The 24,883-nt window shown below is 42.2% G+C and overlaps 1 protein-coding gene across 4 annotated transcripts in view; it reads right to left on the bottom strand.

Annotated features, from left to right (window-relative positions):
* Positions 1-259: 259 nt before the first annotated feature.
* Positions 260-24,883, bottom strand: part of TNRC6A (trinucleotide repeat containing adaptor 6A) — a 169,991-nt gene continuing 145,367 nt past the window's right edge. For all 4 annotated transcript variants that reach the window (XM_077449322.1, XM_077449325.1, XM_077449324.1 and 1 more), the window contains 3 exons: positions 20,244-20,314; positions 20,025-20,164; positions 260-11,133 (listed from right to left, as the gene is read on the bottom strand). In XM_077449322.1, the coding sequence (XP_077305448.1) occupies positions 10,770-11,133; positions 20,025-20,164; positions 20,244-20,314 (575 nt within the window). In that variant the 3' untranslated portion in view covers positions 260-10,769. The remainder of the gene's footprint in view (positions 11,134-20,024; positions 20,165-20,243; positions 20,315-24,883) is intronic.

The following is a 24,883-nucleotide window of genomic DNA, read 5'->3' as shown; positions in this document are numbered from 1 at the left end:
ACCAAATACCACGTTAAGGGCATGATACCACTGAATACCAACCCATCACCTGATATTATGGAAATATTGATGCTCCTATTAGGCTGATGGCAGGACAACAGAAAAGACAACTATGGCATTTGTTCTATGATCGTTAACCGATCTGTAGAAGCGACAAATATTGATGTGGGTAGGAAGTATGAATAAATATCAACGTTATTTATATAATAAAAAAAAAAAAAAAAAAAACACCAACGCAAAAATGACACGGCAACAGTAGTTAAGAGCAACCATACTTTATTACATAACAAGCTTCATAAAACGAAAAATAAAAACAGGAAGCATTCAAGCATTTGAACAATACAATAAGATGCTGTAAAAAGAAACGCTCCATTCAAGTGTTTGGAGGGCAGCTAAACATTGAGATACTTTATACCTTCACCTGGGAAGTGTCACAAAGCTAGCTTTGGTTTTTTTTTTTTTTTTTTTTTATTATTTTGTTGCTTATTTTTAATTAAGCCCCACAAAAGCATGAGAGAGACCTTATACACACACAACTTATTATAGGTCTCCCGCTCACACCGTTAGTCCTTTTATCGCTGGGGGAAGGCCCTGCGACGCACAGTATAATAATACCAAGCAGAAGCTCCTCCCTCATTCAGTAATAAGTCAGGGGCCAGCGTTCACTACAGTACTGTATTGTAATAAGTTACAGATAAAGTGTTTTTTCTTTATTGAAATACAGAAGGCTGACTTTGAAATGACTACCTTTACAAGGATCACAGCGCACCCAATTGGCAGATCGTTAGACCAATTTGCCTAGCTACAATACAAAAACACCATTTGTGCTAGTAAGAGCACCAGGGAAAAAGCAGGACATCATGTACTAAATAAAAAGGAAAAAAAAAAAAGAAAGGAAACAAAAAGAAAATGCTATTTTAGTCACTGCTGGGTTGTTCATTAACTGAGGTATAAAAGGCCGTAAGAGTACTCAAGTGTTAATATCAAATGTAAAATCCAAGCGGCTGTGTCCTGTATATATTTTTCAAGTTACAAGTTTTAGTGCAGGATAGTACAGTTAGAAAAATGTTCTGGCAGACTCCTCTATGCTGCGAGTTGCACATAGCACAAGGTGGCCATTTTGTCCCCTTGACTATTCTCCCTCATTGGTTCTCTGGAGCTGGCCTTAAAACTGGCTTGGATATGATGGTGCTGTTGGGGCAGGTAGATGAGAAGACTAGCTTTGTAGGCAATTAGTCCACTTGACTATTTTCCCTCCTGAATTCTCAAACGCCCCTCTGTGGACCATATAGATAGCCTTTGAGCTCACTGAAACCTAGTAACATTGCTGAGGCAGTGGTATAAGTGACTGGGCACACAAAAAGGCTTGCTGTGCTGTGTGCAACTGACAGGCTCTCTTTAATATTTTCCCAGATAAGCTAAGGCTATATTGTTTCTATACCAGGAACCAACGCTGAAGTGTTTTTTTTTTCTTTTTTGTTTTTTTTCTTTGTCTCATACAATATTACACTTCTCTTCTGATTATTCAACACATGTCACACCACTAAATACAGTCCAATCATCTAAGGTTTATATTTTTTTAGACTGCAATAAAAAGAAAAGATTAAAAAACAGCTTTCAAATAAGTCACAAGGAGAAAAAAAAAAAACGTAAAACAAACCAACTATTTAAAGGCTAAGCAGCGAAAAAAACACATGATTCATTAATCTCTTAAACTTCATCAATCAAAAAAGAAAAAAAAAAAATTGTAAAATGTACAATCATTTCTATTTGTAAACAGTTAAAAGCCACAAGTTGATTTGTATCGTTCGACACAAAATCAGAATCAAGGCAATGAGTCAATGGCAATGTGTGTAACTAGAAACGCGGGCTCCTCCAATCTAGATTGAGGCTCCACCAGTTTTTGGGAAGAAGCTTGGGACTGCTAGAGACATTAATGCACCTTTTGTTAGATTCATTTGCTAGGATATATACAAAGAAAAAAAAATAATACATATACATATATATATATATATACTGGCTTGGCTGCCCCAAATATAAATTGTGGGAACCCACGGATAATTGTGCTCCTGTTGTCCCCACAGAGCCTGCATTTAAAGTGTCCCTTTTAGCCATTTTGTCAACTAAACTGGAACCCGGCCTCATCCCCTCATTAGGATCTGGAGATTTCCTTGGGATGCCAGTGACATTGCTAGTTCCTGGCACACAAGGCCTGGTATTCCTGAACATTAGCCTAGGCCGCTATGCCTCAAATTACACAAAAAAAAAAAAAAGCAAGTGGCATCAAATTAAAGAGAACTTTCCTGCTTTGCTCAGGATTCTTGACAAATGTAAAACTGTAAGGCAGGGCGGTGAGATGAGGTTTGTAAACACTATTATCCATGTTGTTCTGCTATGCATGTAACAGGCAGGTAAAGCATTCAGTGCGCTCGAACACAAGTTATTTTGGTAAACAGTAGCGAGACAGTATATGGTCTACTTTATTTTAAGTGTGTGTCCAGGCCAAAACTTTTTTCCATTAGTTTTGTGTGGGAAAGGGTGAGCACCCTTGTTGGGTTCAATTGCTATGTGGGGGCATTGTTAGAGATTCTCCTCACTTTCTCTGAGATGATTTATCAAGCAAGGAGTGTGGGAAAATCTGTACAAGGGACAAAGCCGGAAATAAAAGACTGCCAAACCAGTGACTACAGCAGGCTTTTTGCGAATACTCAATTTATACTTTGGGACTATTCAGTTTTTTTTAGTTCAGAACGCTCTCCAGCACTTTCTAAGCCCTGATGGTTCAGAACCCCAAAACTTGTTGGCTTGTTACTAAAGACTAAGTGTAATAACAATTTTTCCTGACTAGGTGCTTTACTTCCTGCACACCAAGCAATAAAATGTATGATAGGGTTTCCAGTCCTGCCCCCCACTTTACTAAACGCAAAGAAAAAAAAAACAGTAAGGGTAACTCAGGGGCAGTACATTTGCTTAGGGCTTAGTGGTTAGCACTTCTGCCTTGCAGCAACTGGGGTCTGGCCAAATGCCAGCCAAATATTTCTCCCACGCTCCGAATACAATCCCGTACGATAATTAGATCCTGTCCAAATGTACCCAAGTAAAATTATATATACATGTACGAACGATTATGTAATAGGGATCATAGACTGTAAGCTCCTTGAAGTAAGGGACTGATGTAAATGATTATGTAAAGTGCTGCATACAATATTGGCGCTATATAAATGCCTGTAATAAATAAACCTTCATCACGCTCATCAAAAAAAAAAAAGTTTTAGCTGGACATACGTATAAATATAATTATGCATAAATAATAGTGTATGTGTGTATATATATTTACTGTATATGTTGGAATGACACATCTAATTGGTAGGGGACACAATGGATTGTTCCATATGGGGAGCTGTACTTCCTGCTTAGCAGATTGTGATTATTTTGGCTCTCTCACATCTATGGCTCAGCTCAGACAACTCGTTTAACAATACAATCTCTAGGTGGCTTGCCCTGCAATTGGTTTAGTCTCACATTATATAGTAAAGATCCTCTTGCACTACTCTGAGGATGCTAGGAAGAAATCAGAACTCAGTATATCAAATACAATCAAAGAAATGAAACACAAAACAAGCAAAAATCTGAAAGTCGCATCAAATGAGACCTTCAAGTAAACTTCACATAACTAAACATATGTTCTCATTGAAAACAGGTTATAATTTCCCTATAACAATTAACTGTTTGCATAGAAGCGAAGTTACAGGTATTACAATTTGCCAAAACACATTGGCAGACAGGTAGCCTGGCTGGTACAACACTTTGAAAGGTTAGCCCAGAACAGACATTTCCACAGAATGCACAGGCATAACAGAACTAGCGAATACATTTACAAAAATCTGTCTCACAGGTCTTCCGTACCATGTCTCATTTGTCAAACTATATTTACAAAAGAAGAACTTCAACTGAAGAGTTTGTGAAGAGTGTCTCAAGAGCTGTAGAGGAGGTGGCCAAGGAAAGCCGGCTCTGCCCTGCTCCCAGTGATGATGGTTTTCTGGTATTTCTGAAAGATGTTAGGCAAGGTGCCATCTACTAGTTTAGCTCCACAACTCTGCATAGGAACATTGCAAAGAGCTTGCTGTTGCATATAAAAAAAAAAAGTTCTAGCATGCAGATTCTGCAAAATTTAGGGCATGTTCTGCGTTGATGGGCTTTAGAACTACTTCTCTAGCTATACAAGTAAATGTAAAGGTGACAACAGCTTGCAGGAAGTTGATGCAGCTTACATAAAATGCAGACCAGAGGGAATACAACTGCAGGTCAATGAACTGTACATCAGAAGCATCTCAAATGCAAGTGGAATTCACCTGGAATCACTTCTCTGGCTAGTTGGCCCTTACATTGGACCTGGACCTCAGCCCCCGTTCACACCAGTGTGGCTATGAAATCACACTATGTGAGCACAACTTCAAAGCTTATGACTTCATACAATAGAAGTCTATGCAAGTTGCAATAAAAATCGGCAAAAGGTAGTGCAAGAGTCATGGCAATTGGAATAATTCCATTCCCGACAATCGGTGCGACTTATCATGCAATTTGGAACTGTCAAATTGCACCAGTGTGAACAGGGGCTTAAAATTATTTGGTATATTATTGGGAACATCTAGAATTAATAAGCGTTCCTAAGCAGTAACCTGAAAAACCACCTATCACTTTGAGTTCTACCTGAACAATATCGGTGGTGCTTCTTGGTATGAGAGGATGCCTAAAGACTTAGAGTTGTATGCCTTACAGTGTAGATCTAAGGCACTGCTGCCTCTGACTGCTAGTCTCTCTGGAGGCTTAGATGACGTTTGGTTGATGTCACTACTGTGCTGTAAAATTGTTCTTCTTGCTCTGACAGGGATGCAAAGCCCCGCCTGTACCATCATGACCTCCTCCACACAGAGAAACAGTGCTCAACAAGACATGGTAGGTTAGTATCGGGGGATGGATCAGCTGCAGGGAGAACATAGGCAATACTGGCGACCTTTTTCACCTGTAACCAATGGCTTTTGATTGCTATTTTTTTGGGCACAGCTAATTTGGGCCCTCTAACTCTCATAACTTGTGAAGCAAATCCATCCAAGAGAGCAGACAAATGGTATGGAGGCACACAAAAAGTCCTAAATTGTATAATAGTGTCAAAATACACTAAACCTTCATCACTGGAATCAAGTACTTTGCCTACTCACCACCACAGCATTAGGTTGCTACTTACATTAGGTCGCTACTTTCATTAGGTCGCAGCTGTCCTTTAACCTGACCTAATAATCAGAGCAAAACCCTGACAGATGGAATGAACGACACTTCTAATAAACCTGAACTACAATCTGACTCACACAAAAGAGTACAAGTTATCCACAAACAAGATTCAGAAGAGATTGCACTGACGGGCAGAATGCCGTATCCAGAAATATAAACAGCAATGTGCAGAGTACAGTAACTACCAACCAGTAATCATTTTCATGGAGAGTACTTCAGTAAACTGAAATCTGATTAGTTGTTGGGGGGGGGGTTACTGCAGTTCAATACTGTTCCATGTTCTGAATGAGCCAAAGCTATGGGACAATATACACCAATTTCAGAAAGTTTTCAACTTGTAAATATAAGGCAGTTTGTATTTTAGGTTTATTCCTGTAAACATCATGAGGACACAGTGGAGAGAAGTTATAATCTACAAGTTTAATATAATTTCGTAGGGTAGAAGGGACTTCAGCAATGACTGCATATTGCATTCTCAGATATGTTGTTACTTTGGACATTATGGCTGAATCCACTGCGTGTAAACCAGTGTACTGAATAGGCACTGTATATGCACTACTTCAAGAAATGTCTTCAGTCCTATTATGTGATAATCTCTCCATACCTAAAGCACATATGACTCTACTATAATATCGCAGGAGACCACTACCAGCAAGACAAGAAACAGTTTCTTCTAATATTCTATTCATCTGTGCTAATCAAGGCCAAAAAAAATAGAAAAGACCTATTCATTCAAATCCAAGTCCATTACTAAAATGGAAATCTGACATCCATCAATTATATCCATGCAAAGAAGCTCAATGGAGGCTCTGAGCACTCCCAGCAATCAGACTACCCTGTGTATGGCCATCTTGGCTTGTGTTGTCCTATAGAAAGGATCACACCTGATATAAAGAGAAAAACAGATGTTGGGAATTTACTGCATACACTTATCTCCTCAATATCAGTCTAATACAGCAAAAGAGAACACTAAACCAACACAAACATTGTGAACCCCACACAAGCCTTAAAAAAATGGTTGTAAGCCTGAGTCAATTAATTTGAACTAAGCACATATCTGCAGTGTTTACTTATTTCTCCCCAAAGTTCTAAGTGTGGCCTCTTTCTGGTGCTTCATTCCTCTGTTAAGTTTTCCGGACACATGAGATCAAATTGTGTCGGGGGAGCTCAGAATGGAGCTGGCCTATTCATAATACAGTTCTTCTGTAGTGTGTTGGGGGGGAGGGTAGTCCCTTTCCTCCAATCAGCTCTCACACACTAACTGCAGTCTCCCTGCCCTCTCCTCTCTTCTGCTGACAGACGACTAAAGATTTTTTAACACCACCTGCACTTCTGAAGGGGTGTAGAGGGGAGATGACTGCAGATAAAGTAAAACCTATGTAGGATTTGTTTAATCTCTGTGTATTATCCGAGACTGTTCACTTAACTGGGTATATGTAAGGGTTTACAACCATTTTAAGCTTGCCATACACAGCTCGAATGTCGGCCAATTCCTGCTGAGTCACCTGAATTTCAAGCGGTGGGTGGTCCTAAATGACATCACCCAGCTCAACAAACTAATTCAAAAACTGAAGGAGACGGATAGAAAATTGGGGAGCAGTTACTACATCCTATCACATGCAGTCACTACTCAGTAACAGTGGGTGCTGCGGCTGCTTGAATACAATAGCCGGAAGTGCTCCATCCATGCTTCGTGTGGATGAAGGAACCAATTTGCTCCACTACAACCCATGGGTTGAACAAGAGAAATCTAGCCAATAGCCATGCATGTCTAGTCTAAGTTACAAAAACTGGAATGAAACAAGCCACTCAAGGCATTTATACAAGTATGCAAGTAAAGGCTCCAGGATCCTATCTGTATAAAATATATTTGGAATAACACTATAAACCTGAGGGCATCCGCTTTCCTATGTACATCTCATTAGCAGCTCTTGAAAAAGAATCATCAGTCAGCCTTTCCTCAGCCTGAAATGGCTGACTGCAGCACAGCAGTACAGGAAAGGTTATTACAATTAGGTTTTGAATAAAACTTTTACAGACAAACCTGGGACCTACTTGTAGCTATTAACACAAAGAAAAAATGTATTTCCGATAAAAAAAAAAAAAAGACACCTATACTGGAGACAAACTACTGGGTGCCAAAGCAAACCTCCTAAAAGCATTAGCTGGATAGCTGTACTGGCTTCAGTACCTTGCGAAACTAACATGCAGATTAGTAAGTCACACTACTGCCCACGTTGGTGATCTGCATGCTTGTTCCATGTCAGTGCTTCAAAGTATTAAAAGCCATTGGACCAGCATGGCAGTCAGGGAATAAACACTTTAAGGAGAGATCAGCAACACCAGCCTCTATTGTTAAACTGGAATTCCTTCAGCTTCATGGAACTTCCCACTGTCAAAGAAAAGAAAATGCTATTTTTGTGTTTTTTTATAGTGCTCTTCAGACCAAAGACGAGGCCAATCAAAGAACTTCTCATGTAATGCTATACAGAATGAAATCTGGGCCAATCAAACACTACAGCTTCCTATACAGAGCTCTGCAGTCTTATGTCTAAGCCAATAAATTAGAATTTCCCATACAATGCTCTACAGAAGCCTCTAAGCCGAGGGTTCAATAGAAAGTGCTTGCTAGGGGTTCCTTGGAAAAAAAACGCTGTGGCAGATTAAAGTGGTTGTAAAGGCTCAACTTTTTTTTTTTTTTTTTTACCTTGATGCATTCTATGCACAAAAGGAAAAAAAACTGTGGGCAGGAGCCCCCAAATACTTACCTAAACCCCATCTCTATCCAGTGATGTGCACGACAGCCACAACTCTACGGGGAAACTCACTCCTCATTGGCTGAGGCAGCAATGGCTCCCACTGCTGTCAATCACAGCCAGTGGGGACAGAGCGGTGACAGGGCCCGAGCCACAGCTGTGTGTGAATGGAAAAGAGCAGCAGCAGCTTGGAACCAAGCATGCTCAGCAAGAGGGAGGGGCCTAATGCGCCACTGGGAACCCCAGAAGGGGAGGATCAGGGTTGCTCTGTGCAAAACCATTACACAGAGCAGGTAAGTATAACATGTTTGCGATTTAAAAAAAAAACAAAAAACAAGCCTTTAATATCACTTTAATCTTCTGCCTACTGACCACCAATGTAATGGGTTACTACAATTTTCACTGACTGTTTCCATTCTGGAGATTACAGACGGAAGTCTAGGCCAATTAAGTACAAAAGCTCCTTATACAGTGCCCTACAGACTGAAGTCTAGGCTAATCAAGTGCAACAGCTCTTCATTTAATTGCGCTACAGACTGGAGTCTAGATCAATCAAGTGCAATAGCTTCTAATACAATGCTCTACAGACTGATGTCTAGGCCAATCAAGTACAACCTTTCATACAATGCTCTACACATTGAAGTCTAGGCCAATCAAGTATAACTTCTCTTCCAAGACTATGGTCTCTACTACTAGAGTTCCCCAGCAGCGGTGCGGCAGGGGAAATCTAACTGCAGCTTTGACTGAAATGTTTTATTACTTTGGGTTTACTGGCTTTCAATGTGGGGACAAACCAGGAGCAGTAGTTGCTTTAACTCCCCATGGAGATGGGGAGCAGGAAAAAAATAAAAATACAAATAAAAAAACAAAGAAGAGGTTTGGGGGAGTAAGACAGGAGAGAAATTGCTGGTAACTCCTGCTCCTCCCAAGAATGTGCGATTGGAAGGATTACAGGTCAGATTTTACACATTTTACCCTTGTTCAGTTTCTGAATTCTTTGACCAAACAAGCAGAATACCATTTATGGCAAAAAAATAATAATGTAACTTGTTCCTTTGTTATTAAGTATTTGCAATCATTCACTTCTAAACACTTTTTTTTTCCTTTTTTTTTTTTTTTCATTTTACAACACACAATCAATCAGCCCAGTACTTGGTTACAATGTGCATAAATGTGCATAGTTACTAAATAATCAGCTTAAGGAAAAAAAACAGACATTGCAGAACATGAATAAAACACTGTCACAAAAAGCGAAGACACTGAGCCACGTAAAAGAAAAAAAAAAAAAAATCAACTGGGTCGATATCGGCAAATCTCAAGGCTACTCGCTAAAAAGACACAGCATGTAAAGTAAAAGCTGACAAAACTTGGCTTTAGAAAGCTTTTAAAGGGGGATTTTTTGGCAGAGTCTTTGAGAATTAGCACGGTTAGTGCTCTTCAGGAAAAAAAAAACAAAAAACAAAAAAAAAGTTGCATTATATAGTGATTTATCTTACTGGGGATGAAGGGAAGGGTTACCTTTCGTAGTATACATATTATTCCTGAGAGCCAGTCTTTTTTTTCCCTCCATTTTGATTAAGAGTTAAGCATCACACAAAAAGGAAAAAAAAAATGACCAAACACTGTTGACTCCCAGAGAGTTAAAAGCATCCTCAGCACAATTTTTGCTTTTTTTTTTTTTTTTTTTTTTTTTAAACCGATGGAAGAGTAAACATTTATTTGGAACAAAAATCCCCCCATTTCCCCAAAAAACAAGACCCTCCCGACGGGAAAGGCAAAGACTAACGAAAAAAAAAAAAAAAACCATTGTAAACAAGAGGTTCCAGGTAAGGCCCCTCTAAACAAAATGCAAAGCCTCTGAAAGTGCTGCCCCCTACTGGCACATGTAGGGTGTATGTCACAGCTGTGGCCACTATTTTTATTTTTTTTTATTTTATGTTGCTTTTTAAATTTTTTTGACATTTTTTTTTTTAATCACATATATAATTTTTTTTTTATTAAAACCGTAGAGCTAAATTCTAATAGGTTTAGTCATGAAAACCTGGTGCAATACTTTATTTTTTTTTCTTTATTTAAAAATGCAAGTTTTAACTGTCGTTTCACTTGACTCCTTTTGCAGCCATGAAAGCGCCGGTGAGCGCCATTGCTCTGCAATGGATTACCGTGCTTCGCGCTGGAGATGGAAGCCAGTTAAAACTATGTAATACCACAATAAGGTAGGTATATCAAGGCATCTTAGAAATGACAAGCATTAAATCACTTTTTTTTGTTTTTGTTTTTTTGAAGTACACGCTAGAGTAAACAGTTACACTTGAGCTGTAAAATAAGTGTTTGACGCACCTTTCAGTGCAACCTAGGCAAACATAGGGACGGGGGGTATGGGGTTGCTAGCTTGGAAGTACAAACCCAGAGAAAGGACATAAACTGGAATTCAAAACGAAGGAACAGCTCATTGTACGTAGTTCTAATATGAATAGCACTAATGTGGAAGTGTAAATATAGATTTTTTTTTCTTTCCTCTATTTCACATTATAATATTGGCCTGCATGGTTCAAGTATTTAAAAACTGATATGTTTTGGGCAAAAAAAACAAAAAACAAAAACAAAAAGTGGGAAGTGTGCAGAAGAGCTGGCTGCAGGGAGGCCCTGCAGAGGTTTCGACCGAGAGTCCAGCCAGGGGGAGGCTGATTATTAACAATCATCTGAGGTCATGGGGTGACTAGGCTACATGGGCTCTCCATTTAAGTGATCGATGGGGAGGAAAGCGCTGACTGACGGGCTGCCCAGATTCCTGCCCTCGCTGCCTGGGGTGCCCCACAGGCTTGTGGAATAGTTTGGGGTGCCCCAGAGAGAAGTGCCATGGAGGTCTCCAGAGCTAGAGCCAGAAGCACCTGGGCTGTTCCAGTGATTGAAATCTCCGCGGTTTGAGATGCTATGAGGGCTATCCAAAGATCCTAGCCGGTTGTGACCAGAGCCCAGGGACTGCCAGCCAGGGGAAGGGGTCATGGACTGGCCTTGTGCAAAGAAACGACTTATCTCCTCTTCACTGGCAAACTCGGCAAGGATAGTAGTGTTCCCTAAAACACACCTGTAAGGAGACAAGAACCAGAAGCATTAGTATGAAAATAAACTTACCATCTGCTGCTGTTGATTCCTCCTTCCTACTTTGAGAAAGGAGGAGGGCGGGCTACTGCAGATGTAAAATGCAGGCTACTAGGGATTCATATACCTACAGCAGCTTCCCAAACATTTCAGTAATAGCTGAACACCAGCGTATTCTTAAAGTGATTCTAAATTTTTTATTTGCTTTAACCACCTCAATACCAGGCCAATTCTAACACTTCTCTCCTACATGTAAAAATTTACTTTTTTTGATAGAAAATAACCCACAAACATACATTTTTAAGAACAAAATGGTGGGTGTTGCAATTTTTATGTCGCACCGAGTAAATGGATACTGAACATTTCACTCTTTAAAACTGTGCACACTCACAGAATGTCGAAAAACTACAATACTTTACATTTTCCATAGGTGACACTTTAGAAACCTTTGCAGGTTACCAGATTCGATATACAGAGGAGGTCTGATGCTAGAATTATTGCTCTCGATCTGACATTCATGGGGATACCACAAATGTGTGGTTCGACCACTGTTTACATATGCATTCGCCACTGTGTGTGCACGGGGGTGGCGGGGCCCTTGGAAAAAATAAAATTTTTGTTTTACAAATCACTTTTATTGCTGCCAAAAGAATAGTAAACATCCCTTTGACAGCAATTGCAATTACAGGTACTCTTTATGGAGCGATCAGAAGTCTACCCCCTCTCTCTCCTATGGGCACCAATGCAGCCGGTCAGACTGGCTGATTCACTGGCCACAATGTAAACAAAGAGCTGGAACAGGAAGTGATAAAATAGTCGTCACTTTCCCGGTTCTGAAGTCACATAGTGGAACAGCTTCAGTTCCTCACTGTGAGGCCAGACATGGATGCCGCCGGCCGCATCATTACTGTGTCTCAATCGATCAGGAGAACCCGGTAAAGGCGGCGGGAGGTGGATGGGACCCCCCTTCCGCCACCTGTAAAAGTATTGCAGTGGCTGCCCAGCCGATCTGAATTTTTTACACAGAAAGAATACCAGCTCTTAAAAAAAAAAAAAAAAAAAAAAAAAAGACGCCGGTATCATGGTTGTAGCCTCAACCATGATCCTGATACAACCGCTTCCCTACCGCAACATACAGTGCCTTGTGAAAGTATTCGGCCCCCTTGAACTTTTCAACCTTTTGCCACATTTCAGGCTTCAAACATAAAGATATAAAATTTTTATTTTTTGTGAAGAATCACCAACAAGTGGGACACAATTGTGAAGTGGAACAAAATCTATTGGATTTTGGAAACTTTTTTAACTAATAAAAAAATGAAAGGTGGGGCGTGCAAAATTATTCGGCCCCCTTGCGTTAATACTTTGTAGAGCCACCTTTTGCTGCGATTACAGCTGCAAGTCGCTTGGGGTATGTCTCTATCAGTTTTGCACATCGAGAGACTGAAATTCTTGCCCATTCTTCCTTGCAAAACAGCTCGAGCTCAGTGAGGTTGGATGGAGAGTTTTCAGCTCTTTCCACAGATTCTCGATTGGATTCAGGTCTGGACTTTGACTTGGCCATTCTAACACCTGAATACGTTTATTTGTGAACCATTCCTTTGTAGATTTTGCTGTATGTTTGGGATCATTGTCTTGTTGGAAGATAAATCTCCGTCCCAGTTTCAGGTCTTTTGCAGCCTCCAACAGGTTTTCATCCAGAATGGTCCTGTATTTGGCTGCATCCATCTTCCCCTCAATTTTAACCATCTTCCCTGTCCCTGCTGAAGAAAAGCAGGCCCAAACCATGATGCTGCCACCACCATGTTTGACAGTGGGGATGGTGTGTGGAGGGTGATGAGCTGTGTTGCTTTTACACCAAACATATCGTTTTGCATTGTGCGCAAAAAGTTCGATTTTGGTTTCATCTGACCAGAGCACCTTCTTCCACATGTTTGGTGTGTCTCCCAGGTGGCTTGTGGCAAACTTTAGACGAGACTTTTTATGGATGTCTTTGAGAAATGGCTTTCTTCTTGCCACTCTTCCATAAAGGCCAAATTTGTGCAGTGTACGACTGATTGTTGTCCTATGGACAGACTCTCCCACGTCAGCTATAGTTCTCTGCAGTTCATCCAGAGTGATCATGGGCCTCTTGGCTGCATCTCTGATCAGTCTTCTTGTCTGAGCTGAAAGTTTAGAGGGACGGCCAGGTCTTGGTAGATTTGCAGTGGTCTGATACTCCTTCCATTTCAAAATGATCGCTTGCACAGTGCTCCTTGGGATGTTTAAAGCTTGGGAAATCTTTTTGTATCCAAATCCGGCTTTAAACTTCTCAACAGTATTACGGACCTGCCTGGTGTGTTCCTTGGTCTTCATGATGCACTCTGCGCTTTCAAAAGAACCCTGAGACTATCACAGAGCATTTATACAGAGACTTGATTACACACAGGTGGATTCTATTTATCACCATCAGTCATTTAGGACAACATTGGATCATTCAGAGATCCTCGCTGAACTTCTGGAGTGAGTTTGCTGCACTGAAAGTAAAGGGGCTGAATCATTTTGCACGCACCACTTTTCAGTTTTTTATTTGCTAAAAAAGTTTAAAATATCCAATAGATTTCGTTTCACTTCACAATTGTGTCCCACTTGTTGGTGATTCTTCACAAAAAATTTAAATTTTATGTAAAAGTAGAAAGCATTTAGAAGGAAAAAAAAAAAAAAAAGTATGTTTGAATTGTGGCTAGGCCACACCCTCTCCGCATTGGCTGTGATTGGAGAGAGACGTAGGACAGCAAAGGCTTCTGTGCACATTGCTGGATTGAGAGGGGCTCAGGTGGGTATTAGGGGGGAGGCTGTGGGGGGGGGGGGAGAAGCACATAGGTTTTTTACCTTCATATATAGAATATGCATGAAGCTAAAAAAAGACCTGGTTAGACTTAGCGGTGACGGTAGTTCTAACAGCTTTCTGGACAACCTTGGAGAGAGCACTGCTCCGCCCATTTTCCAGGAAAAACGTGCAGCCTTTAAATCCCTCCCTCTTCCACCATGGTTTCAGTTATTGTGTAGTCTCCAACATACTGGAAAACAAAGCGTAGAAAACCACAAACCACCATGATAGACACTTAATACCACTTCTAAGTTAAAAGGGAGGGAAGTAGCGGTTGTTCTGAAAGGCTCTTAGAAATACCGTCACCGGTAAGTCTAAGTCTTTCTCAAATCGCCTTTCAGGACAACCTCAGAGGATAACAGAGATTTACCCTAGGATGGGACTACTGCCAGCAGAACCTTTCCTGCCGAAGGCCTGATCTGCGGCGGACAGTAAGTCCACCCTATAATGTCGGAGAAATGTTGAATAGTTGGACCAAGTGGCAGCCTTGCAAACTTGTTCAGGCATAGCACCGCCCCTTTAGGCTCAGGAAACTGCTGTTGATCTCTTAGAATGAGCAGAAATACCTGAGGAGGGTATTTCTCCCGTTCGCTTTGTAGGTCTCTGTGATTGCCCATCTAAGCCATCTGCCCAGCAGGCTTTTGGAAGTTTTCTCCCCTTTACGTGAGCCTGAGAAAATCACAAAGAGAGCGTTTGATTTTCTGAATTGTTTGGTGAATGTTAGAAAGTGTAGTAGGCACCTCCTTCACATCCAATGTGTGGAAAACTTCTTCTGGGTTAGCAGGAGCTGAGGAGAAAGTGGGCAAGACTATTTCCTGTGAACGGTGAAAAGTTAAAGAAACCTTAGGTGGGAAAGCTGGATCTGTTTGAAGGATCACACGGTCTGAAAGAACCTTTAGAAAGGGTTCTGTGACTGCCAGGGCCTGAGGCTCGCTGACTCCTGTTGCTGACGTGATTGCTACCCAATTGTTTTAAGGACTACGTTTTTTAAGGCTGCTTCCTGTAAGGGTTCAAACGGAGCTCCGTGAGACCCTGTAAAACAAGAGACAAATCCCAACTGGGAAAAACTTTAAGGGACACCGGCCTATTTTGTGCAAGTGCCCTAAAAAAAATCCTGAAATTAAGACCTCTCTGGGTAGTCTTCTCAAAAAGAAAAAAAAACAAACACAATAGAGTCACCACATGGGTTTTCAGGGCGCTGCCAGTCCCTTCTCAATTCCGTCATGGAGAAATTCTAAGAGGCCTTTAGACGTGCACCAGGAATTTAACTTTTTCCAAACCTTCAGGTATATATATGGCCCAAGTTACCCCCTTTCTTCTAGCCGCTTGCCAACCGCACCACGCAGATATACTGCGGCAGAAGAGTACGTACAGGCAAACGAATGTACCTGTACGCTGCCCCTTAAGGAAGCAGCCTTCAGGAGCGCCCGCGGCAAGCCCCGTGAGTTCAGGTCGCGGGGATACCTACAATTGTCTCAGAGAGGAAGAATGGGGAGATGCTAATGTAAACAAGCATCTCCCCGTTCTGCCTAGTGATAGTGTCTCCGTATCTCTGCTCCTTGTGATCGGGAGCAGAAATCAGTGACGTGCCACGCACCCCCCGTCAGAATCACTCCCCAGGACATACTTAACCCCTACACTGTCCCCTAGTGGTTAACCGCTTCACTGCCAGTGTCATTTACACAGGAATCAGTGCATTGGTATAGCACTGATTGCTGTATAAATGAAATGGTTTGCTGATCGCTGCCATTACTAGTAAAAAAAAAAATGATTAAAAATGCCATAAAACAATCCCCCATTTTGTAAAACGCTATAACTTTTGCGCAAACCAAGCGCTTATCGCGTTTTTTTTTTTTTTTTTAACAAAAATATGTAGAAGAATACGTATCGGTCTAAACTAAGGAAAAAAAAAGTTTTATATATTTTTGGGGATTATAGAAAACGTAAAAAATAATGAATACCACCAAAAGAAAGCTCTGTGGAAAAAAAAGGACGTCAATTTTGCTTGGAAGCCACGTCGCACGAACGGCAATTAAATTAAAGCGACTCAGTGCAGAATCGCAAAAAGTGCTCTGGTCTTTGGCCAGCAAAATGGCCCGGGGCTTAAATGGCTAGAGAGTAGGGTGTCGACTAATTGGCCTTTAGGAGGTGGTCTTCAGAAACCAAGCAGTTAGAGCAAATTGGTCTGCTTTCGAATGATTCACAGACCCTTGTGCCAACAGGTCCTTCCCGGGTGGCAGCTTCCATGGAGGTTTTGCGGCCAAGTTAAGCAGTGTCACGAACAATGGTCTTTTTGGCCAAAAAGAGTGACCAGGATCAGATTAGTATTTAACTCCATGAATTTCCTTAGGACCAGAGGCATCAATGTAAAGGGGGGAAAAGCGTAGCACAGCTGGTAATGCCACAGATGTGCGAAAGCATCTATGCCTGCAGCCTGGTCTTCTTGGTGGAGTGAGAAGAACTTCTGTACTTTCACGTTCTGTTGGCTGGCAAAAAGATCTATTTGAGGCTGTCCCCAGACTTCGGAGATGAAGAAAACTTCTTGGTTCAGACTCCACTCTGCTTCCACCACTTTCCTTTTGCCTAGTAGGTCTGCTAGTAGACTCAGAGATCCTGTTAGGTGGACCGCTGACAAAAAGGCCACGTTCTGTTCTGCCCAGGCAAGTAGCTGACTAGCTAGTTCCAGGAGTCCTGTGCTCTTTGTTCCGTCTTGTTTCACCACATAAGCTACTGCAGTTGTATTGTCCCGAAAGGACCTGAACGTGTTGTACCTTTACCGTTTGTTGAAAGGCTAGGAGACCGAGAAAGATGGCCTTTAGTTCCTGCCAATTTGAGGATTTTTGGGCTTCTGATTTGAACCAAGCCCCCTGAGAGGTTTGGCCCATCCAGGTGGGCTCCCCAACCCCAGGAACTCGAGTCTGCTGTTAGACGATTGTCTAGTGTAAAGACCCAGGAGAGAACTCTTGCCAGGTTGGTTGAATTCCTCCACCACCAGAGTGCCTGTTTTATGTTTGAAGTAAGTTCGATTTGCTTCTCCAACGACTCCTGGTGTGACCATCTTTGTAAGATATTAATCAGAAGAGGTCTGGAATGAAATCTGGCCCACTATACAACTGGGATCGACACCGTGAGAAGTCCTAAGACTGCCATGGCTGATCAAACTGAAATTGAGAGATTGGTTTGAATCTGTCTCACCGCAGATTGGATCTTCTCCATCTTTTCTTGTGGCAGAAAAACTCTTAAGCACGAGTTTATCATATAGCCCAGAAATCTCATCTCCTGCATTGGTTCTAGATTTGATTTTTATAATTTCAGGAGCCACCCTAGGTTCTTGAAGCAAGTCAGGCACCTGAAGATTTGTCAAGACTTCTTTGGAGTCTGCGAAAAACAGGTCGTCTAGGCATGGGATGTCTGAAATCCCTCTTAGCTTCAGGAGGTTCCAGGGCTTCTGCCATTATTTTTGTAAAGATCCTGGGGGAGGATGAAAGTCCGAATGGCAGAGCTCTGAATTGGAAATGCCAAACTGAAGTCCCCAGGTTGAGGGCTAGGCAGAGAAAGCATTGGGAAGCTTAAGCTATCGGGACACGTAAATAGGCGTCCCTTAGATCTAGGGATGCCATGAAACTGTCTGAGTCAGCAACTTTGTTACTGAAGGGATCGAGTCGATCCAGAAATGTTTGCAACGTAGCAATCTGTTTAGTATCTTTAAGTTCGGAATCAATTGATACTTTCATAAAGGCTTTTTCACCAAGATGTGGGAATAGAAGTCTAGGCCTCCTGATGCTTCGGGATCTGGATAAACACCTCCTGTTGAATCAGCTCCTGTAGCAGGCTCATCATTGCGGAATATTTTTGTTGATCCTTTGGAAGGGTTGTAACATAAAACCTGCTGTGGGGGGGGGGGGGCCTCTGAAAACTCCAGACTGTATCCCTGGGAGATGACCTTCTTCATGGACAGGCTTGAAGTTGTTTTCCACTGTAGGCGAAAGGCAGACAATCTTCCTCTTACTGGGGTAACATCGTCATTTGTTTTTAGGGGGCTGGTCTGGGGGAGATCTAAATAGGATGCCTCCTCTTCCCTTATCCCTTTGGGAGACCCAGCGGTTCTTGTTGTCTTGATCACTACTTTTGTGTTTTATTTTGGAAGGGAACGCCTTTTTCTTGTTGGCTGTCCTATCTAGGACTGTTTCCAGGTCTGGACCTAAAAGAAGATCAGCTGAAAAAGGTAGGCCACATAGCTTAATCTTGGCGGCTGTGTCACCAGACCAAGTTTTTAAGCAGACAGCATGCCTGGCTGAAATCACCAGCAGTGACAACCTTGCTGACATCTTAACTGATTCAGCTGATGCGTCAGCCATGTACTTCACTGCCTTCAGTATCAATGGGAAGGACTCCAGAAGCTCTTTCCGCGATGTGCCCACCTTTACGTGGCTCTTCAGCTTCCCTACCCAGCAGTCTAGACTCCTTGCAACAACTGTGGAAGCCATAACGGGTTTGGAGGCTGGCCAATGTGGAATCCCACGCTTTTTTAAAGAGAGTGTCTGCTCTCTTATCCATCGCATCCTTAACCCCCCCGCCCCCCCCCCCCCCCATATCCTCGAATGCTAGGTCTGTGCGACAAGAAACCTATGAGAATGCGGCATCTACCTGGGGTTTCTTATTCCATACCTCTGACTCCTTATCTTCGAACGGAAACCTTCTCCTAAGGGTCTTGGAAAAGAAGGGGGCACTTTCAGGGTCCTTCCATTCTTTCTTTACCATGTCCAAGAGGATTCTATGGACTGGGAGCACTAGGTTTAGTGCCGTCTAGTCCTTGGTACATCGTGAACCGATAGTTGCACCTTTTTCTCCTCCTGATCTCAAGGGTAGCGTAGATCGCCCTCAGAAGTTCGTCCATCCCTAGAGGCTCGGCTATCACCTCCCTCCTTATCTGAATTCCTGAGGGAATTGAAGAGTACTTGCACCTCATCCCCTGAGTCCAGGGCCTCTACTGGTCTAGAGGTAAATGCCCTTGGGCTGGATGATGGATGCTGGGGCTCAACCTGGCCTGCCGAGCTCTGAACCATCATGGACTTGACCAAACTCAACAAGTTTGTAAGTTCTCACACTGAAGAGAACAAATCCTTGTATTTCTGGGATGTTTCCTCTTCTACCAATTCCTTAATACATGACCTGCACATTGCCTTCTGCCATGAATCCCTGAGGGGGTTCTTGCAGGAAGGACATTTCCTCTGACTTGGTAGGTTTGAATGCTTGAATTTTCCTAAAGCTTTTTCCTGTAATGAGAAAAAATGTAACTAGCCTAAGGGCCCCCTGACAACTTTTCAACCCTTAGTGCACAACTAGACCACCAGACAGAAGGAAATAGTGCCCCAAGCAGTGCAATCTCCCCAGCAACCACTAAGTCCAGACTGCAGGGTCCAAGCGGAGTAACCTTTGACCATGCAGCCATAGGCTCCCTGCAGGGAGGATGCAAAAACACTTCCACCATGGCAGAGGAAACTCACTGATGCCATGCTGGAAGAGGAGGGATTTAAAGGCTGTGTGTGTTCCTGAAAAATGGGCAGAGTTGTGCTCTCTCCAAGGTTGTCCTGAAAGGCGATTTGAGAAAAACCTTCAGCCTTCAGAACTACTCAAAGGTAGTGTTAGGACTTGCTACTAAGCCCCATTCCCACATATTGCTATTGGCCCATCACTGGTCAATAGGACATGCAAGGAGTAGGCAGACCTATTGCCTAGTACTCCGTTTTATGACTTACGTCTTTAATACTACAAATTTACAATACAATCTTCTGAATAGGTTGTAGACATAGCTTATTAACAGTGAGGGTGATCATACAGAGGCATCAGTAAATTTAATTCACATATCTGCTGCACAGTATTGAGATTACAATCACAATTGCCAGACAAAAAAAAGTCAGGATTCACAACAAAAGGCAATCCGCGACAGAACTCAGGAAGAATTACGATCATCAAATTACATGGGGGGGGGGGGGGGGGGGGAGACTTACATGTGCAGAGACTTTTGTGCCTTTACTACCTCTTCCTTGGAACTGTAACGGACCAGGGCAGTACCGTGGGGCAGGTTCAGGTGGAATGTAATCAGAGGCCCATGTTGCATACACAGCGTACGCAGGGTGGAGCCATCAATCTGTGGACAGAGGTAAATAGGTGAGTACAGAGTAATATCAATCAAGGTTGAAGGTTTATCACTGCAAATCACAACTCACTTGAGGTGTTAGGTTTTTCAAAACGAGCCAATTTGTTATTCTCCCTGAGCTGCTTTCACTCCAAGTAGAACCTAAAGAAAAAAAAAAATGCATCAAACCGTTTAAAGTATTTGTTAGGGCACGTCAAAAAACGCAGACTATAAAACTGCAAATAGCTTTGTTTAGCTATAACATCCATTATAAAACTGATGTGAGTGTACAATATATATATGTAAATCGTTGCATAACTTGTCGGCACTATATAAATACCTGTAAATAATAAATAAAGCTTCTGCTCTGAGCTGATGTCAATTGACAGAGCATGGCTTGGGGTGTGGTGACAAAACAGGCAAGGAATCCTGCACCTCCAAGCACCAAGCCCAGGGAAGCAAACCGACCTTGCCAGCATGGACCCACTTCTCTGCTTGGCATGATCAGAGTAAAAGAAAGGAAACAAGGGGTATTAGCAGGATTCCCAGGAATTTTATAGCAAATAAATGGGAATTAAAGCATGAAGCTAGCTTTTCAAGAATCTATGTTAATACACAAATACATACATTTAACGGTACTATAAAGATTAACAAACACTTTACATGTTTTGACCAAAGAGGGGGGGGGGGTTCCACTATTACTAAAAATGTGCTGTTGCTTAACACCTCTTTTAAAGTAACATGGATAAACGTCCCTCCCAAAATGAAAACAAGGACCCTCAAAGTATTTTCTTAATTTCCAAGGCAACAAACCCTCACTCACACCGGTGCAATTTGTCATGCAATTTGACAGTTCCAAGTCGGATCACAGGTCGCACTCCATTGTCAGCTATGGAACTGTACAAATTACCCCCAACTCATGTCGGAGCGACTTGCAAATCACACCGATGTGCGTCTGACAAATAGTGCAATTTCAAAGCCGCACTGGTATGAATGGAGCCAACACAATACTTTTTCCATAACTATAAAAGTGATTCCCTAGCGGATCCGCCGCCTGCACTACTTTTATTGGATGCAGAATCACCCACTAGCTGCTGTCATAACAGTGGTATTTAACGTCAAAGTAATGACGTATATGTACTGTGGGCGGTCTTGAAGTGGTTAACTCTATCCCTGGGTCAAATATGTTTATCGTACATGTTGGTTTTAGAATACTAAGTAAGGGTTTCCCTCCACTTCGTTAAGCAGTCAATTCCATTAGAACTAGGCTACAACTGCTGACAGACACCTTAGGTTAGAGCTACTCTAGGATGTTTTTAGTAACTTATTTGTGCTAGTATAATCTATAGAAGTAACAATTGACTGATAAACAGAAGGAACAAATGGCTCCCTATGGAGTAAGCTACACAAGTAGCAACCTCACAAGACCACATACATCTGCATGTGCAAATGATCGCTACCACATGCTACCAGAGTAGCGCAAGCCATAGGGAATAGAGATCAATTACTACCGATTTTAATAGAGTGACTGAGCTACTAAAATCTTCCACATAGCTCTGGCTAGGTAACTTTAGCTGATGCTGTTTAAAGGAAATGTTAACTTTTAGACAAAAAAATCTATACACCGCACTAGCAGCCTATGAGCATCAATGGTCACAATGGCAGTCAATGGTCAGTAAGGCCACATAACCTCAGTGACCAATGATAATTACATGAAGGAAGGCCATCCCGTATTCCAGAACTGAATCCCTGAGCCCCCAAGCCAGAGACAAAACAACAAAAACACCTGTCCAGGGACTTAAATGCCTTGCCACACAAAGACAGAATGTTGCAGTGGTGGTCTGAAGTGAAAAACTGGGACAATAGAACTGCCTCAAATGGAGGCTACTATCAGATATCATGCAAAACCACATGCCACTTCTGGACTGAAGAACTCAAATCTGGGTGAGATAAGAACATTAACCACTTAAGGACCGCCGCATGTCAATGTACGTCGGCACAATGGCACCGACAGGCACAAGCACGTACGTGCTTGCCTTCCAGTGGGTGGGGGGTCCGATCAGACCCCCTCCCGCTGGCTGTGGCGGTCCGTTTCGCTTTAGGAGCGATCCGGGATGAGGGGATGGCCGTTGGTTTCTGGCCATCCCCTCTCGATCGCTCCTGGCGAATGAGAACCTTCCCCCGCCTGTGTAGTGTAAACACAGGCAGGGAGGAAGTGATGTCATTCTCCTCGGGGCAGTCTTTTTGACCGGACTGTGAGGAGAACACATAGTAAGTGCACCAACACTACACTGACATGTAGGCACACATAGGCACACAAATCACCCCCCCCCCCCCCCTCCCAGTGTCACTGATTTCAGTGATCATTTATTTACTGGTCACTGCATTTAGTGTCAGTTGTGACAGTAAAAACTGTCAGGGCAGTTAGTGTTAGGTCCAGGGTAGCCCCCTACCCCCCCCTAATAAAGGTTTAACCCCCTGATTGCCCCTAGAGTTAACCCTTTCACCCCCTTTTGCCAGTGTCACTAAGCGATCGTTTTTCTGATCGCTGCATTAGTGTCACTGGTGCCGCTAGGTAGCTAGTTATTTTTTATGTTCACCGCCAGGTTTTTATAGCGTTAGGTACCCCCATATACTACCTAATAAAGATTTTAACCCCCTGATTGCCCCTAGTTAACCCTTTCACCAGTGATCACCTTATAAGTGTTACGGGTGACAGGTTAGTTTGCTTTTTATAGCATCAGGGCACCCACCATTTATTACCCAATAAAGGTTTAACCCCCTGATCAAGCGGTGGCAAAATATAAAATATTTCATGGACTCAACATGCCTCTCAGTAAATAGCTTGGGGTGTCTATTTTCCAAAATGGGGTCTTGGGGGGTTTGTGCTATTTTGGCATTTTATGGCCTTCGAAACTGTGATAGGTAGTGAAGAGTGAAATCAAAAATTTGCACCCTTAGAAATCCTGAAGGCAGCGATTGGTTTTCGGGGTGCCGTATGTGGCTAGACTCCCAAAAGTCCCACATATGTGGTATCCCTGTACTGAGAAGCAGCAGAATATATTTTGGGGGGCAATTCCACATATAACTATGGCATGTGTGAGCAATATATCATTTAGTGACAACTTTTTGAAAACTTTTTTTTTTTGTGTCATTATTCAATCACTTGGGACAAAAAAAGAAAAAAATATTCAATGGGCTCAACATGCCCCTCAGCAATTTTCTTGGGGTGTCTACTTTCCAAAATGGGGTCATTTGGCCCCCCCACTGCCCTGCCATTTTAGCACCTGAAGAAATTAGATAGGTAGTCATAAATTAAAAGCTGTGTAAATTCCAGAAAATGTACTCTAGTTTGTAGACGCTATAACTTTTGCGCAAACCAATAAATATACGCTTATTGACATTTTTTTTTACTAAAGACATGTGGCTGAATACATTTTGGCCTAAATGTATGACTAAAATTTAGTTTATTTGATTTTTCTTATAACAAAAAGTAGAAAATATCTTTTTTTTCCAAATTGTTCAGTCTTTTTCCTTTTATATCGTAAAAAATAAAAATCGCAGAGGCAATCAAATACCATCAAAAGAAAGCTCTATTTGTGGGAAGAAAATGACGCAAATTTCGTTTGGGTATAACATTGCATGACCACGCGATTACCAGTTAAAGCAGTGCAGTGCGAAATTGTAAAAAGACCTCTGGTCCTTAGGCTGACAATTGGTCCGGGGCTTAAGTGGTTAAGTGTTTCCTGTGAAAAAAAAAAGACCTCTAGGACTGAGCTTTAATCAAGACTAGACCCAGATACTCCCACGTAATGAATCAGGATAAATTACTATTTCAGATGGTTTCGGATCCATTAATCACGAGATCATCTAGAATGTTAGGATCACGTTGTTGGACAAAACCCGCATCATCTATTTATACAACAGGACCATGTCTAAATACCCCCAAAGGAAATGCCGCAAGAATTCAACAGTGCCAACAGTGGGGTTGGCATCATGGTAAACACAATGCAGAACTGACAGGGCCATGAACTGGTGTGTCAGGCCCCATGCAAAAAAAATGTAGAAATGTTAAAGCGCTGGAAAGATGAGAACATGTAGGTACGCATCACTGATGTGTACAGAAGCCAGGGGACAATGGCAGACTTGCTGGATTCCATGCAAAATTTCTGGGATCAAGCAGACATTCAGGGCTTTAAGATCCTTGAAAACATTCTGCCAAGGGAACTGGGACAATGACACCTTGATACAGAGGACCTGATAAACCGTGTGATGACAAAGGAATGTGTGAAATGAAACGGAGGTAGTGACCGGGAGCAAAATTCTAGTTTTAAGCTTTGACGCACCACCTCTTACACCAAGGTACAAACTGTCCAAGTGCACACAAAGGTTAAAAAAGTCACCACGCTCTGAAAAGCGGGAGCACATCTTCATGCCGAAGGAGGCTTGCTTGAGGATTTGGCAGATTTAAAAGTGCCAGACCTTGCAGTTGGACTGGAAGCCAAACCCGAGGTGAGACCAGGCAATGTCTTAGGTGAGCAAGAGGCAGTGTCCAACAACTTCCAAAGACTCTGAGGCCAGCAGGAGAAGCTCCTTTTGTTTATCCCGCAATTATGACAGAGTTGCTTTCAATCAATGATTATTTATGATGGTGATAGTGAAGCTTCAGGATTTTTTTTTATATATTAAAACAAACATGTTATACTCATGTGTTATGTGCACAAAGCAGTC

The sequence above is a fragment of the Lithobates pipiens genome, unplaced genomic scaffold (assembly GCF_037356315.1).
Source record: "Lithobates pipiens isolate NorthernLeopardFrog02 unplaced genomic scaffold, aLitPip1_a1.2 Scaffold_22, whole genome shotgun sequence".
NCBI lineage: Eukaryota > Metazoa > Chordata > Amphibia > Anura > Ranidae > Lithobates > Lithobates pipiens.
The sequence above is the reverse complement of the archived record's forward strand: the minus strand, read 5'-3'. Positions and strand labels throughout refer to the sequence as shown.